The sequence below is a fragment of the Oncorhynchus kisutch genome, linkage group LG11 (assembly GCF_002021735.2).
Source record: "Oncorhynchus kisutch isolate 150728-3 linkage group LG11, Okis_V2, whole genome shotgun sequence".
In the NCBI taxonomy this organism is placed as follows: Eukaryota; Metazoa; Chordata; class Actinopteri; order Salmoniformes; family Salmonidae; genus Oncorhynchus; species Oncorhynchus kisutch.
Genome location: NC_034184.2, coordinates 28587123 through 28602944, shown reverse-complemented (window position 1 = coordinate 28602944; position 15822 = coordinate 28587123). Strand labels below are relative to the sequence as shown.

Below are 15822 nucleotides of genomic sequence, written 5' to 3'. Positions count from 1 at the left end.
TTTGATCTAAATTGATAGTTTTATGATGATACCATCTATCTTTTCATATTTTGTGCAAATCTTTCTAAAACAGAAAATTTACACAATTCAATAAATATCAATCAACAAAGGAATATGTTGAAGGCTAGCTGCATTGGGTGCAGATGACTGAACTGCTCACTTTTGTGTCTGTAGGTATACAGACGAGGAGGCATACAAAAGGTATATGAATTGGTACTGGTATGTTATGCAGATCACAGTTAGCATCCTCCTCCCGTATCTCGTCAATAAATATCCCATAGGCCTCTACATTATGGACAAGGTATGTGCGTGAAAACCAGCATCAAAACATTTTTTTTTTCTTTTCACATTTACCACAAAAAAAAAAAAAGTTATGAACACTGTCCTGTGCATGTTTTGTTAATCTGTATAATTGCAAAAACTATTTTTATTCATTCAAACTTCACCCTCCCTACACCTCTGATGAATATAACATGAAACCTGTTCATTCACCATGCACTGCTAAATCATTCTGGCTATGGATACGGAGAACATCAACACGCCAGAGGATAAACCCATTGGACAAGGGGCTCTGCTGAGACTTGACCTCATATTTAGAATTTTTTTGTCACTAAAATCATAATGAACACTGACAGAAATAGTGTGTTGTTAAGCATATTAATATTAATAATAATAATAATAATAATAATAATAATAATAATAATAATAATAATAATAATAATAATAATAATAATAATAATAATAATAATAGGGGACGGGGACGGGGCGGGAGTAAAAAATTTAGCCCCAAAAGAAATTGTCTTGGTGGTCTCAAACTTCTTCCATTTAAGAATGATGGAGGTCACTATGTTCTTGGGGACCTTCCATGCTACAGACATTTTTTGGTACCCTACCTCAGATATGTGCCTCGACACAATCCTGTCTCAGAGCTCTACAGACAACTCCTTCAACCTCATGGCTTGGTTTTTGCTCTGACACGCACTGCCAACTGTGGGACCTTATATAGACAGGTGTGTACCTTTCCAAATCATATCCAATCAATTGAATTTACAGAACACACGATTTTGTGTGACTCAAAATTCAACAAAAAAAAGATCCAGGAAAAAAAAAGTGCATTTCAGGAAAATCTAACTTTATTTGTCACATGGGCCAAATACAAAGTGTAGACCTTACTGTGAAATGCTTACTTACAAGCCCTTAACCAACAGTGCAGTTCAAGAAGAGTTAAGAAAATATTTACTAAATAAACAAAAAAATGATAAAAAGTAACAATAACAAGGCTATATACAGGGGGTACCGGTACCAAGTCAATATGCAGGGGTACAGATTAACCGAGGTAATTTGTACATGTAGGTAGGGGTGAAGTGACTATGCATACACAATAAACAGTAAAATAACAACCCAATGTTTATATCACAGGACAAATTAGCTAGCAACAGCAAGCTAAATGTCCATTAATGTTTCATGTGTTTTGACCTGTCCCCAAATGAATATAGTTGGTTCAGAGTTCATTTTGATATTTCAACCTGGTGTCCTGATGGCGTCTGGTGTGGATGTTCAAAATCAACATCTAGACAGTATGTAACGCTAGGCTAAGATATCAAATGTAATGCAATTGAAAACCACTGGCCGTCAGCTCTTTCCCACATTTAGGTCATGGCTCTAGTGTTTCAGCTGGGCATGACAAATACACATACTGCACTCCAATAGAGTCAGCAATAAGAACAAAACCGGTTTTCAGGGGCAGGTGAGCAGGGGTTTCCAAGTAGGTTCTAAAAGGAGAGGTGAACCCATGTGGTGGTCAGTCTACCTGCACAAACTCTATGTGACTGCAGTCTCCTCAGGTGGGACGCAATGATCCAGAGTGTGCAGAAGGGAGAGTGTGTGTGTGTGTAGCGAGTATATTCAACACTGCACTAATGCAATCTGCAGGCCTGCTACTGAGCTGTCCCTATCAATCAGCTGAGACAAGCTTGACTCCACCAGGGCATCACTGTAATCGCTCCCAGCGTGAGCGTGTCACATCAGCCACGGTTCCTGGCTTCTTTTGACCCCCCTTAAAAAAGTACCATTAAAAATGGACACAGACTAGCGTTCTCCATGTGGCAGACTTTAAAAAATTGATTTCACTGCCAATTAAAGCAATGTTGAAAGCATTCCATGTGTTCCTAATGTCTTATCTGGTACCTAGCATACACTGGGTGCATTCCAATTCCTCATCTCTCTTAATGTTTCATCTTTAACTATTAGGCCTATAACAGAGACATTAGGTGGCAAAGCTCATTCTTTCCTTCAGATTAAATTCATAGCAACTGAAAAGACTATATTCAAAATATAAATCTCAAAAGATGTGAACTTTCATCAAGTTAGATGCAGAGGGACAAGGCCCACATACAGAGGGACAAGGCCCACATACAGAGGGACAAGGCCCACATACAGAGGGACAAGGCCCACATACAGAGGGACAAGGCCCACATACAGAGGGACAAGGCCCACATACAGAGGGACAAGGCCCACATACAGAGGGACAAGGCCCACATACAGAGGGACAAGGCCCACATACAGAGGGACAAGGCCCACATACAGAGGGACAAGGCCCACATACAGAGGGACAAGGCCCACATACAGAGGGACAAGGCCCACATACAGAGGGACAAGGCCCACATACAGAGGGACAAGGCCCACATACAGAGGGACAAGGCCCACATACAGGCAATAGAGTCTAAAAAGCATCTTGGTACAGTAGACAGACTAGGCTACTCCCTCACTTCTCTACAGATGCATCTCTTAAGAAGATCACGCCATCAAAATACTCAGAGGGGATTTAGTCTACTTAAACTGAAAAACTGAGATCAGGATGTTATCTTTTAAACTAAGCCTCATCCTCTTTGTGATGCAAGAATGAAGATTCGTGTGCTCAACAAATATTTTTAGTGTGCAACAAAAATAAACTCAACAGGCAACACGCATTCAACAAAGCTTTCAGTGTGGGAGGAATGTAAACAAACAAAAAAGATAGATAGACCTTTCTATGAAGGAGGAAGCGGAAACTGGGACACTGCGTGTGAGTTTGCACATGCTGCATGATATTTCCTTTGGCCCTCGAGCTGTGCTGTAGACTTGGGAAACTGACCGGAATGTACCGGCCACGATACACTTCCATTAAAGGGCTTTGAATATGTGGCTCAATAATTCAATATAGGCAGAAAGATCAACACTAGAGGAGAGATGTTTGAATGACGATGCTCATAATTTACAAGCAAAAACATCAAATAAATGTTTAAAGTTCCATTTAATCATTAATTCAGTGTACTGTGAACCAACATCTGGTCGAGAATCATAAAATGCACACATTAGACTTCAATTGTTCACTAAGATAGAGACAAGACCTTGTCTTTCTAAGGGATAATTAGAATTCAGCTGCTGGTGAGATTAACAAAATAACTAATTGGTTATGACTCTGCAACAGAAGGTGACAAGAGATGGCCGACCGTAAATGGGTTTGTAAAAGACTGGTGAAAACCCGGGTAACAGTGGATGACAGACCAGGATAAGAGACGAGAGAAAGGAGAAGGAAAAAGAGAAAGAAATTAGAAGTCGGGAGAGGGAAATGTTAGTGATGATGACACATGGCAGAGAGAGAAGAGGGCTTACCAGGTTCCAGCTTAATGACTTTAATGGCAGCCAACTCCCCAGTGTTGACATTACGGGCCTGGAGAACAGATGAGACAAAAAAAAAAGAGAGCATTTATTAGCCAGCTGTCAGTAAGGGGTAACAGTGGGCTTTAGAGCGGACTGGCCTCTGTCAGACCAACACTGTTTTTAAGCCTGAGAAAGTATGCTCGATCAGTGAGCAGGCTGCTACTGCAGGATAACATTGCTTACCTGACAACTGGCCTTGCAGGCTAACACAAGCACATGTATCCAAAGTATTGTATGATAATAGAATTATATATTTTGTAGCTTTGCCAGAATCTATGCAAAGAGATGTGTGTGAGAGTTCAAGAGGCAAGTAAACAGTCAAACATTTGTTTGAACATGGATATTACTGAAGATGGATGATTCACCTTAGAAAAGCAAATACGCTCAAAGAAATTACAACACTTAAATCAGTTAGCAGTCATCAATTCAAACAGAAGCTTATTGCGTTCTAAACATCAGACAGAATGTTAGTTGTTGCACAAATCACACAACCTAAATGAAAAACAAACAAACAGAGATGGAAACAGGCTGAAAACATTGGCATTCCTTGACTGAAAGTCAATTTTTATGCCTCAGAGAAATCTAACATGAGCTAGGCTTCTATTCAACTGGAGACAGATTTTTCACACGAGTATTCTAAAACTTGCATAAAAACAATATGCACATTTCCCAACCAGCGAAGTGTTTCCATCAAATTGACGTGTTGCAGATGAAAGGCTGTGCGGTGATGATGCAGTGCACATGAAATAATATTTGAGGTTAAATTCCCATGTATAGAATAAAATAATACTTCAATGGATTTCCCACTCTGGTGTTGGGACGTGCGCTCTAGGCAACAGCTTGCAGATACAGTGCGGGTGAAGCCCACATGATGAGATTATTATGGACAAAAAGCTAGACTGATAAAAACGGTCAAAACAGCAGCCAAGCATAGATCATCATGTCACCAGAATAAGACCCTCAATATTTATTGGAGTATCAACCTCATCACCGTGCACTTTCACCACTCAGTGAAGTTTGTCTTACTTCATCGGTAGCCTAGTAAAGAGCATACTTTCCTGAGTTGTAGCGGAAGGACCACACAATATCATCATCATCATCATTACTTGGGGGGGGGGGGGGGTCAATTGCTTGTAGACTTGTTTACATGAATATGCATCTTAATAAAAACCTATCTGAAACAAGCCATTACGCTTTGTTATTATTACTTCTAAATATTCATTAACAAATTAATAAATGCCAGGTTGGAGAGGATGTCGCATTTTCATGTTGACAACATGAACGGAGTCAAAATGAAGATATATTTCGTAACTTATCATTGTCTGTTGGCTTTTCTGCATCTAACATTTTTTAAATACATTTCCTATTTTGAGGCACAAAACCATTTAAACAAAGTCTAATGGGTTTTCTCCCACTTTTCCTGAGATATTTGCATATCACAACCCCTGCTGTTGCGGTCATTCGATGGCTATGGCATATGTTCTTCAAAGATAGATAAATAGTTTTGCCTAAGCTACTGAAAAAATCCCTTTTACAAGATTAAAATCATGACAGGAGTGTTTGATTCTTATTTAAAAAAGGATGGAGTCCAGACAGGCTAATTTTGGAAACTTTCTGAATGGACATGGAGGCAGAGAGAGAGAGAATCAGGCGAACTCAAGCACACTCCCGTAAAAGCACCTGTCAATCAAAGCCACCAGCGTGTCAGACAAAAAAAATAATTATTTATCCTTTCCTTAAAATGTAATTTAAAAAAACATAGGCTTTCCGAAAGTAAGCTATAATGAATTGACAAGGGAAGTATGAAGGTGACGGCTATGCTATAGTAAAAACAACAACTTCACTATAGCCTATTTATCAGCGACGCTGATGATTGAGGGGCGAGTGTTGGAAACATTTTTCAAATACGGAGGATTATCATTTGAATGGAAGAAAAAAATATACCTTAGTTGACTTACTGTGTGATTATTATTTGATTATGATCCCCATTAGCCGGGGGGATCCTAATTGTTCTGGAACTGGGGACTGTGAAAGTGAAAAGACCCATGGTGGCATGTCTGGTGGAGTGAGTGAGGTGTCAGTGTTGTGTGTATGTTGACTATTCAAACAATTTAGATATTTCCAGAACAATGTTTCTTAAAAAAACAAAAAGTGACTCAGTCAAAATCATTGGCATATACAGTACCAGTCAAAAGCTGACACACCTACTCATTCCAGGGATTTTCTTTATTTTTACTATTTTCTACATTGTAGAATAACTATGAAATAACACATACGGAATCATGTAGTAACCAAAAAAAGTGTTAAATATAGTTTATATTTGAGATCCTTCAAAAGTAGCCACACTTTGCCTTGATGACAACTTTATACACTCTTGGCATTCTCTCAACCAGCTTCACGAGGAAGTCATCTGGAATGCATTTTAATTAACAGGTGTGCTGTGTTAAAAGTTAATTGTGGAATTTCTTGAGCCAATCAGTTGTGCTGTGACAAGGTAGGGGGTATACAGAAGATAGCCCTATTTGGTAAAATACCAAGTTCATATTATGGCAAGAACAGCTCAAATAAGCAAAGAGAAATGACAGTCCATCATTACTTTAAGACATTAAGGTCAGTCAAACCAAAAATGGAAAGAACTTTGAACAATTCCTCAAGCGCAGTCACAAAAACCTGATGAAACTGTCTCTCATGAGGACCGCCACAGGAAAGGAAGACCCAGAGTTACCTCTGCTGCAGAGGATAAGTTCATTAGAGTTACCAGCCTCAGAAATTGCAGCCCAAATAAATGCTTCAGAGTTCAAGTAACAGACACATCAACTGTTCAGAGGAGACTGCATGAATCAGGCCTTCATGGTCAAATTGCTGGAAAGAACCCACTACTAAAGGACACCAATAAGAAGAAGAGACTTGCTTGGGCCACAAAACACAAGCAATGGACATTAGACCAGTGGAAATCTGTCCTTTGGTCTGATGAGTCCAAATTTGAGATTTTGGTTTTCAATCACTGTCTTTGTGAGACGCAGAGTAGTTGAACGGTTGATCTCCACATGTGTGGTTCCCACCGTGAAGCATGGAGGTGTGATGGTGTGGGGGTACTTCACTTGTGACACTGTTGGTGATTTATTTAGAACTCAAGGTACACAACCAGCATGGCTACCTCAGCATTCTGCAATGATATGCCATCCCATCTGGTTTGCACTTAGTGGGACTATCATTTTTTTTCAACAGGACAACACACCTCCAGGCTGTGTAAGGGATATTTGCCTAAGGAGTGCTGCATAAGATGACCTGGCCTCCACAATCACACAACCTCAACCCAATTGAGATGGTTTGGTATGAGTTGGACCGCAGAGTGAAGGAAAAGCAGCCAACAAGTGTTCAGCAAATGCGGGAACTCCTTCAAGAATGTAGGAAAAATCATTCCCTGTGAAGCTGGTTGAGAGAATGCCAAGAGTGTGCAAGGCTATCGGCAAGGCAAAGGGTGGATACTTTAAAGAATATAAAATATATGTCGATTTATTTAACACTTTCTTGGTAACAACATGATCCCATGTGTGCTATTTCATAGTTTCTATGTCTTCACTATTATTCCACAATGTAGAAAATAGTCAAAAGTAGTATAGTAAAAATAAAGCAAAACCATTGAATGAGTAAGTGGGTCCAAGGACCTTTACATTTATTTAAATTTTATTCAACTTGGCAAGTCAGTTAAGAACAAATTCTTATTTACAATGACAGCCAACTAATTACTCTTACAGAATTTCCCCTTGGGCGAGGATAATAGAAACACAATCAAAGCCTATTGGATAACAAGTTGGTTTTAACCAGGACAGAATCATTTATAACTGACTTTCTCCAACATAACATAGGTACAGCAGATCCATTTATTGTAGGTGACATTTTTTAAATGTGCATTTATTCAAAACTCATTTGTAAAACAAAAGCAATTTATGTCAAGAGTTCATATTAAAAGGAAATTGAGGGACTATCAGTACAGATGGCAATAAAAACTACCATGAGGCACAGAATAAACTGGAGGAACTGAGTGCCTTCGGAAAATATTCAGACCCCTTGACATTTTCCACATTTTGTTACGTGACAGTGTATTCTAAAATGGATCAAAAACAAAAAAGCCTGAGCAATCGAAACACAATAAGCCATGATGACAACATGAAAACAGGTGTTTAGAAATGTTAGCAAATTTATTCAAAAGTGCAGTGCATGTCAGAGCAAGAACCAAGCCACGAGGTCGAAGGAATTGTCCGTAGATTTCCAAGACAGGATTGCGTCGAGGCACAGTTCTTGGGAAGGGCACCAAAACATTTCTGCAGCATTGAAGGTCCCCAAGAACACAGTGGCCTCCACCAATCTTAAACGGAATCAGTTTGGAACCACCAAGACTCTTCCTAGAGCTGGTCGCCCAGCCAAACTGAGCAATCGGGGGAGAAAGATGGACAGAGTAGAGTACAGAGAGAATTGATGAAAACCTGCTCTAGAGTGCTCAGGACCTCAGACTGGGGGCAAAGGTTCAGTTTTCAACCGGGCAACGACCCTAAGCACACAGCCAAGACAACACAGGAGTGGCTTCGGGAAAAGCCTCTGAGTGGCCCAGCCAGAGTCCGGAGTTGAACCTGATCAAACATCGCTGGAGAGACCTGAATATAGCTGTGCAGCGACGCTCCCCATCCAACCGGACAGAGCTTGAGAGGATCTGAGGAGAAGAATGGGAGAAACTCCCCAAATAAAAGTGTGCCAAGCGTGTAGTGTCATAACCAAGAAGACTCAAGGCTGTAATCACTGCCAAAGGTGCTTCAACAAAGTACTGAGAAAAATGTCCAAACTTTTTTTGCTTTGTCATAATGGGGTATTGGGTGTACATTGTTGAGGATTTATTTATTTAATCCATTTCAGAAGAAGGCTGTAAACGTAACAAAATATGGAAAAAGTCAAGGGTTCTGAATATTTTCCAAATGCACTGTATATGTTTTGACCGGGACAGTTTACAATTGAAGGTAACACCAAGTAATATAGTCTCCTCAACTTGTTCAACAGCAACACCATTTATTACCAGATTCAGCTAAGGTCTAGAAGTTAGTGATTGATTTGTACCAAATACAATGCTCTTAGTTTTAGAGATGTTTAAGGCCAGTTTATTTCTGGCCACCCATTCCAAAACTGACAGACTCTTTGTTAAAGGTTTCAGTGACTACATTAGCTGTGGTTGCTGATAAGTATATGGTTGAATCCTCAGCAAATATGGACACACATGTTTTGTTTAATGCCAGTGGCAGGTCATTGGTAAAAAATAGAAAAGAGTAGAAGGCCTAGAGAGCTGTCCTGCGGTACACCTCACTTTGTGTTTGACATTAGAGAAGCTCCATTAAAAGAAAATCTTCTGAGTTATATTAGATTGCCATATCATGGATTCAGAGCTGAGGTTGCAAAGCCATAACACAAATTCTCTCAACAACCAGGTTATGGCCAATAATATCAAAGGCTACATAGAAATCTAATAGTACAGCTCATTATTAATTTCAGTCAGTGCAGTAGACATTGAGCGCCCTTCTCTAAAAGCATGCTGAAAGTCTTAATTGTTTTACAGAGAAATAGCATTGTATTTGGTCTAAACCATTTTTTCCAACAGTTTGCTTAGAGCTGAGAGCAAGCTGATAGGTCTGCTGTTAGAACCAGTTAAGGCCGCTTTACCACTCCAGGGTAGTGGAATGACTTTGGCTTCCCTCCAGGGCTGAGGACAAACACATTCCTCTCTAGGCTGAGGGAAAAAAATACAAATACTGAGAAGCCCAGCTGGGCACTTTCCTACATTTGATATTTTGTGAGAAGCAGGCCAGGTACTTCTATGCGTGTTCAGGGGCAAGCTCTCCGTCAACATCAACATTTTTTTTTACACCTTTATTTAATATTTATTTAACTAGCAAGTCAGTTAAGAGCTAGAGGTCGACCGATTATGATTTTTCAACGCCGAAACCAATTATTGGAGAACCATAAAAGCTGGTACCGATTAAATCTGTCTTTTTTTTTGTTGTAATAATGACAATTACGACAATACTGAATTAACACTTATTTTAACTTAATATAATACATAAATAAAATCAATTTAGCTTCAAGTAAATAATGAAACATTCTATTTGGTTTAAATAATGCAAAAACAAAGTGTTGGAGAAGAAAGTAAAAGTGTTCCATGTAAAATATGTGCCATGTAAGAAAGCTAACGTTTCAGTTCCTTGCTCAGAACATGAGAACATATCAAAGCTGGTGGTTCCTTTTAACATGAGTCTTCAATATTCCCAGGTAAGAAGTTTTAGGTTGTAGTTATTATAGGAATAATAGGACTATTTCCCTTTACCATTTGTATTTCATTAACCTTTGACTATTGGATGTTCTTATAGGCACTTTAGTATTGCCAGTGTAACAGTATAGCTTCCGTCCCTCTCCCCGCTCCTCCCTGGGCTCGAACCAGCAACACAATGACAATTAACGCGCGCTAACTAGCTAGTCATTTTACTTCGGTTACACGAGCCTCATCTTGGGAGTTGATAGGCTTGAAGTCATAAACAGCGCAACGCTTGACGCACAACAAAGAGCTGCTGGCAAAACACACAAAAGTCCTGTTTGAATGAATGTTTACGTTCCTGCTTCTGCCTACCACCGCTTAGTCAGATAGTTATATGCAACGCAGGACACGCTAGATAATATCTAGTAATATCATCAACCATGTGTAGTTAACTAGTGATTATGATTGATTGATTTTTATAAGGTAAGTTTAAATGCTAGCTAGCAACTTACCTTGGCTTACTGCATTCGCGTAACAGGCAGTCTCCTTGTGGAGTGCAATGACAGAGAGAGGCAGGTCGTTATTGCATTGAACTAGTTAACTGTAAGGTTGCAAGATTGCATCCCCCGAGCTGACAAGGTGAAAATCTGTCGTTCAGTCACTGTTCCTAGGCCGTCATTGAAAATAAGAATGTGTTCTTAACTGACTTGCCTAGTTAAATAAAGATGTACATTTTTTTTTATAAAATAAAAAAAATTAAATAGGCAAATCGGTGCCCAAAAATACTGATTTCCGATTGTTATGAAAACTTGAAATCTGCCCTAATTAATCAGCCATTCCGATTAATCGGTTGACTTCTATTAAGAACACATTCTTATTTTCAATGATGGCCTAGGAACGGTGGGTTAACTGCCTCGTTTAGGTCAGGGGATCCAATCTTGCAACCTTACAGTTAACAACGCTTACCTTATAAAAAACGATCAATCAATCATAATCACTAGTTAAAATAAGTGTTCATTCAGCATTGTTGTAATTGCCATTATAACAAATACAAAAAATATATATAATTTAAAAAATGTAAAAAAAATAAACGGCCGATTAATCGGTATCGGCCTTTTTTGGGTCCTTCAATAATCGGTATCGGCGTTGAAAAATCATAATCGGTCGACCTCTGGTGTGAACTCTACATTTCCAATGCGAGAATGAGAATGGTAAATTACTGTAATTAACACATGCATTAACATAAATTCATGTATCCAAAAGACAGGGATTAACTGTAAATTGCCCGTTTTAGAAACAGTAGGCTACCACATGGGCATTCATAAAAGTGCATTGCGGTCCGACACTATAGCCTAGGCCACTATCCTGTTCAGGTCGCAGTTGTAAATGAGAACCTGTTCTCAACTGGCCTACCTGGTTAAATAAAGGTGAAATAAATGAATACAATTGTGTGGATAAGAGGGCGGCCGTTTTATTTGTCTCACATTGGACGGCATATCGGCCAGGACCTGATTAGAGTCGATTAGTCTATAAATTAAGAAAAGAAAAGATTCCGTATCAAATTATACCATGCCAGGTTGGCGAGGATTGGTGCATTGTCCATTTGACACAAGAATTGCACATTATAGACCTCATTGCCAGAACAACCTTGTTGACTGCTGTTGAATAATTAATTAAGTCAGACACATCAAACCTTCTTTTGAAAACCGATTTATTTAAGAGCAAGCAATAAAAAAGTGCATTGTATAAAACAAAGTCCATACATAATTTTTTTTTTTACTGAAGTGACGTAGCCTATAGCACTCCACACCCCTGCACATCTAGCGGTTTAGCTGCTCGATCAAACGGACAGTTGGAAAGAGGAAGAGATGTAGACAGATTAATAAGCAATTGTTTTGCTAGCTTTGTCTATTAGTTTAGTAATCACTTACGGTATTAGGTAAAGTTAATCTACATTATATTAAAGTTAATCAAATTTTTTGTAAATCCTAAAAGAATGTAGGCCTATAAACGTTTGCCGGTCATTTTATTTTCATGGCGGTCTTAATCCTTAACCGTCAGTTACACGGTTATTCAATTACCGTCACAGCCCTAGATGGTAATTATATCAATATTTGCGCATTAAAAAGGCGTTTCCACAGCCTTTTCTCACATAATTTATTTTACGACAAAACAATCCCACCTTGTCTAATGCATTTCGTTTGGTCAACATTTGGAACGTTTACATACAAATGAGCCGTTTCCATCAGGAATATCGTGGCAATTTTTATCCAACGTACTTTGATTGCAAAACAAGGTTGGCTGTAAACCTGGTTATGGTGAGTGATTTGAACTCGTCCCCTTATGTCAAATGTCTAAGCCACTCCAAACACTCCCTTTGACTATGATTCTAACTCATCAACCCAGCACACCAGAGTAGGCAAGATGACTCACTCTGCGTTAGTCTTTTCAAACCCCACTCACTTCTCTGTCTGAAGAGAGTTGATTCAAATCTTGCGAAAGCTTGATGAGCAAAATTCATAGTTTACTACCCCCCCCCCCACATCACCCATCCTGGCTTAGGCCTAATGCAGTTAAGACTGGACACAAACAATAGATTATGAGTTAATTTAGGAACTGCTTGGTGGAAGGAGGAGAATCTTATCAACCCTGTAATATACATCCAATATCGCATTAGTCTTCTGGTCTGACAATGCATAATTTCATAGCCCACCCCTCCATCTTTATGACACACTGATTGTTGATGTCTGTTCAACATCAAGGTCACATTCTGGAGGGTGCCACATACTGAACCCTGCAGCTATAACTGTAATGAATAGAGCCGATTCCTTTGATGTAGACTATTCTACATAATATATCTGAACGTTGCACAACGGCGTTGAGCCTTACTGAGCCCCGTCATCATCATTCAAGCTAGCTAAGCTCAATCATTTTAAATCTTTCCTTCCCTCCCCTCTCCACCAGTCTCATTCTCGCTCTCCCCTTCCCTCTTGGAAGCTGATCCTTTAATGCTGTACATATACTCTCAGGGTAGCTCCAGTAGCCAAGCCCTGTGCTGCAATATCCAGATCAAGTCTTCTCAATCATCACACGCACACACTGGGTAGTCACTCATGTGACTGACTACACATTACTCCTCCTAACCGTGTTCACTTGACTCCACTCATTACAAAAAGCGCGGATGAAGACTGGGCAAGCAGTAAGCTCCTATCAGCACTCTGCTAACACATCATGGGAGCACCGAGCAAGTCAATCGCAAGGTCAGAGTTCAGCTACCACAATCACGGGGGGGGGGGCAGCATTTACATACCTTATGCATGCTCCCAGCATCAGCGGAGAGAAAACAGCATGAGCATCCAGGTATACTGATCACTGGATGAATTACAGGAAAGCAAGTTACATAGTCACTGATAAAGACTGAGCTGCACTTTTTTATGAACCAGCATGGTGAAGCATAAGGGTCATTCCACCCCAAAAAGAAATTGTACAAATTGTAAGATAATCATTCCTGAAACGTTTTGTTTAAATATAATTTGATCTAGGAAATTGTTATTTACAATCACAGCCTACCGTGGAACAGTGGGTTAATCACCTTGTTCAGGGGCAGAACGACAGATTTTTACCTCGTCAGCTCGGGGATTCAATCCAGCAACCTTTTGGTTACTGGCCCAATGCTCTAAACACTAGGCTACCTGCCACCCCAAAAGATTCATATAATTTTCCCGAACATTTTTTGGACCATCATTTTTCTTAACAATGAACAAGACATGAGTAAAATGTTCCACTAAATGCTGCAACACCATTTTATCCATTTTGCTGGTCTCTTGTGAGTATTAACTGGATCACACCATTTTCTTTGCAACTTTGGGTAGAAAACCAATAGATCTAACTCATGATAAAAATAAATTGTGTGGTTATCCTCAAAATGTAAGTCAGACCTCCATGAAAGCAAATCAGTTTGTCCTTCTCTTAGGCTTAATCTGTGTCCAGGAAACAGCCCATGTGTTGCGTGGTTTAAAAAAATGGTCTGGATTAGTAAAACCATTCCTAGTGAACAAGCAAACCATTGAGCTACTGCAGCTCTAATGGTTTCAATGTTATGGTCTGTAAAATGTCTTAAAAATGCTAAAAGTCCCAAACAATGTATAGTGGTTTTGCAATGGTAATGGGTTGGCTTTAATGGGAAATGTCACTAAACACACTACGTATAAAGATATTTTCTAATTAAATCAGAACAGGACATCCATTCCATTTAACTACTGTTGTATATTATTTATTTATTTCATGTGATCTTTTTCACCCCTTATTGTCCCCAATTTCGTTGTATCCAATTGGTATTTACAGTCGTCTCGTCACTGCAACTCCCGTACAGACTCAGGAGAGGCAAAGGTTGAGAGCCGAGCGTCCTCTGAAACACAACCCAACTGCACTGCTTCTTGACAATGCCCACTTAACCCGGCTGCACCAATGTGTCGGAGGAAACACCGTACACCTGGTGACCGTGTCAGCGTGCACTGCCACCGACCCGCCACAGGGGTCACTAGTGCGCGATGGGACAAGGACATCCCTGCCGGCCAAACCCTCCCCTAACCCGGGCGATGCTGGGCCAATTGTGCGCCGCCCCATGGGTCTCCCGGTCACAGACGACTGCGACAGAGCCTGGACTCGAATCAAGAATCTCTAGTGGCACACCTACCACTGTAATGCAGTGCCTTAGACCACTGCGCAACTCGAGAGGGTGACTAGTTCATGTTGGACTATTCAAAGAGAATTAGGTTGAAGCACAAGAGACAAGCCAAATTGATACAAGGGTGTTGCAGTAGCAGGAACAGAGGCATTTGTGGGCAAAACCTGATAATTCCACACCCATTCATGGTAAATAATGCAAGCAACTTCAAATGGCAAAGTTCGGGGGGAAAAAAAACATCCACCAGATTCACAGGGAATATTGTACATAGGATGAAAAAGTAATACTCCAAGCATTAGATCCACACTACTTGTAGGGATGGGTATGAGTAATCAAGTACTCAAATTGACGTCAAAACACAACCTTTAACCAGATATCAAATTTTTCAAATAGTGTAAAACAATTTGGTCTAAAATCAGTCTTGAAGACGACGTTAATTTGCTTTGACTGTTCAATTTGTACATGTGCATTTGCGGGACACAAAAAAAGAAACCAAGCAACACAGTTCAGCTCATTAAATCCCCTTTCCCCTCTGTCTCAGTCACTCAATTGCATTCTGACCTCTCTGTCTACACACACGCGCTTTGTGCACTTACAGAATGAAATGCCTATAAAAACATCGTTCGGAGGCAAAAGAAACGCACACCTGTTTAGGCGAGGTGCTGGTTAGCGGAGTAAAACACTTGGGGGGGGAGGGGAAAAAGCCGCACACTCTAGGACACTCTAGGAGCTCTAGGAGCTCAGATGCAATAATTGAATAACCATCATTTCAACAGACAAGCTGTCTTCATCAGGGATAGTGAGTTCCTAGGGTGTGCAACTCTCCTTTTCTTTTTCAAGTTCTATGAAAACTTAGTGACGACCCTACAGTACTTTGCGAACTGCTAGTGGCATTTAGAATTGGTTAGCCTAGGCTATTACCTCCCTAAACATTCAGGTTCCACACTGAAAATATGCAAAAGCATTAGTTTTATAAAGACAAAGAGCGCATTTTTCAGAATCACTAAGCCAAGTCTACTCACCAAACAGATGTCCTGGCCATAATTCATCACCATGCAGTGTTTAATGTAGAATAGTTACATTCCAAGGAACATAAACTCAAATCAAACATCTGTACATCGAAAAGACAGATCTGCAA

The 15822-nt window shown here is 39.9% G+C and overlaps 1 protein-coding gene across 14 annotated transcripts in view; it reads right to left on the bottom strand.

The window, feature by feature from the left end:
* Nucleotides 1-15822, bottom strand: part of LOC109899792 (mitogen-activated protein kinase kinase kinase kinase 3) — a 68489-nt gene that overhangs the window by 37039 nt on the left and 15628 nt on the right. For all 14 annotated transcript variants that reach the window (XM_031835574.1, XM_031835576.1, XM_031835575.1 and 11 more), the window contains exon 2: nt 3655-3712. In XM_031835574.1, the coding sequence (XP_031691434.1) occupies nt 3655-3712 (58 nt within the window). The remainder of the gene's footprint in view (nt 1-3654; nt 3713-15822) is intronic.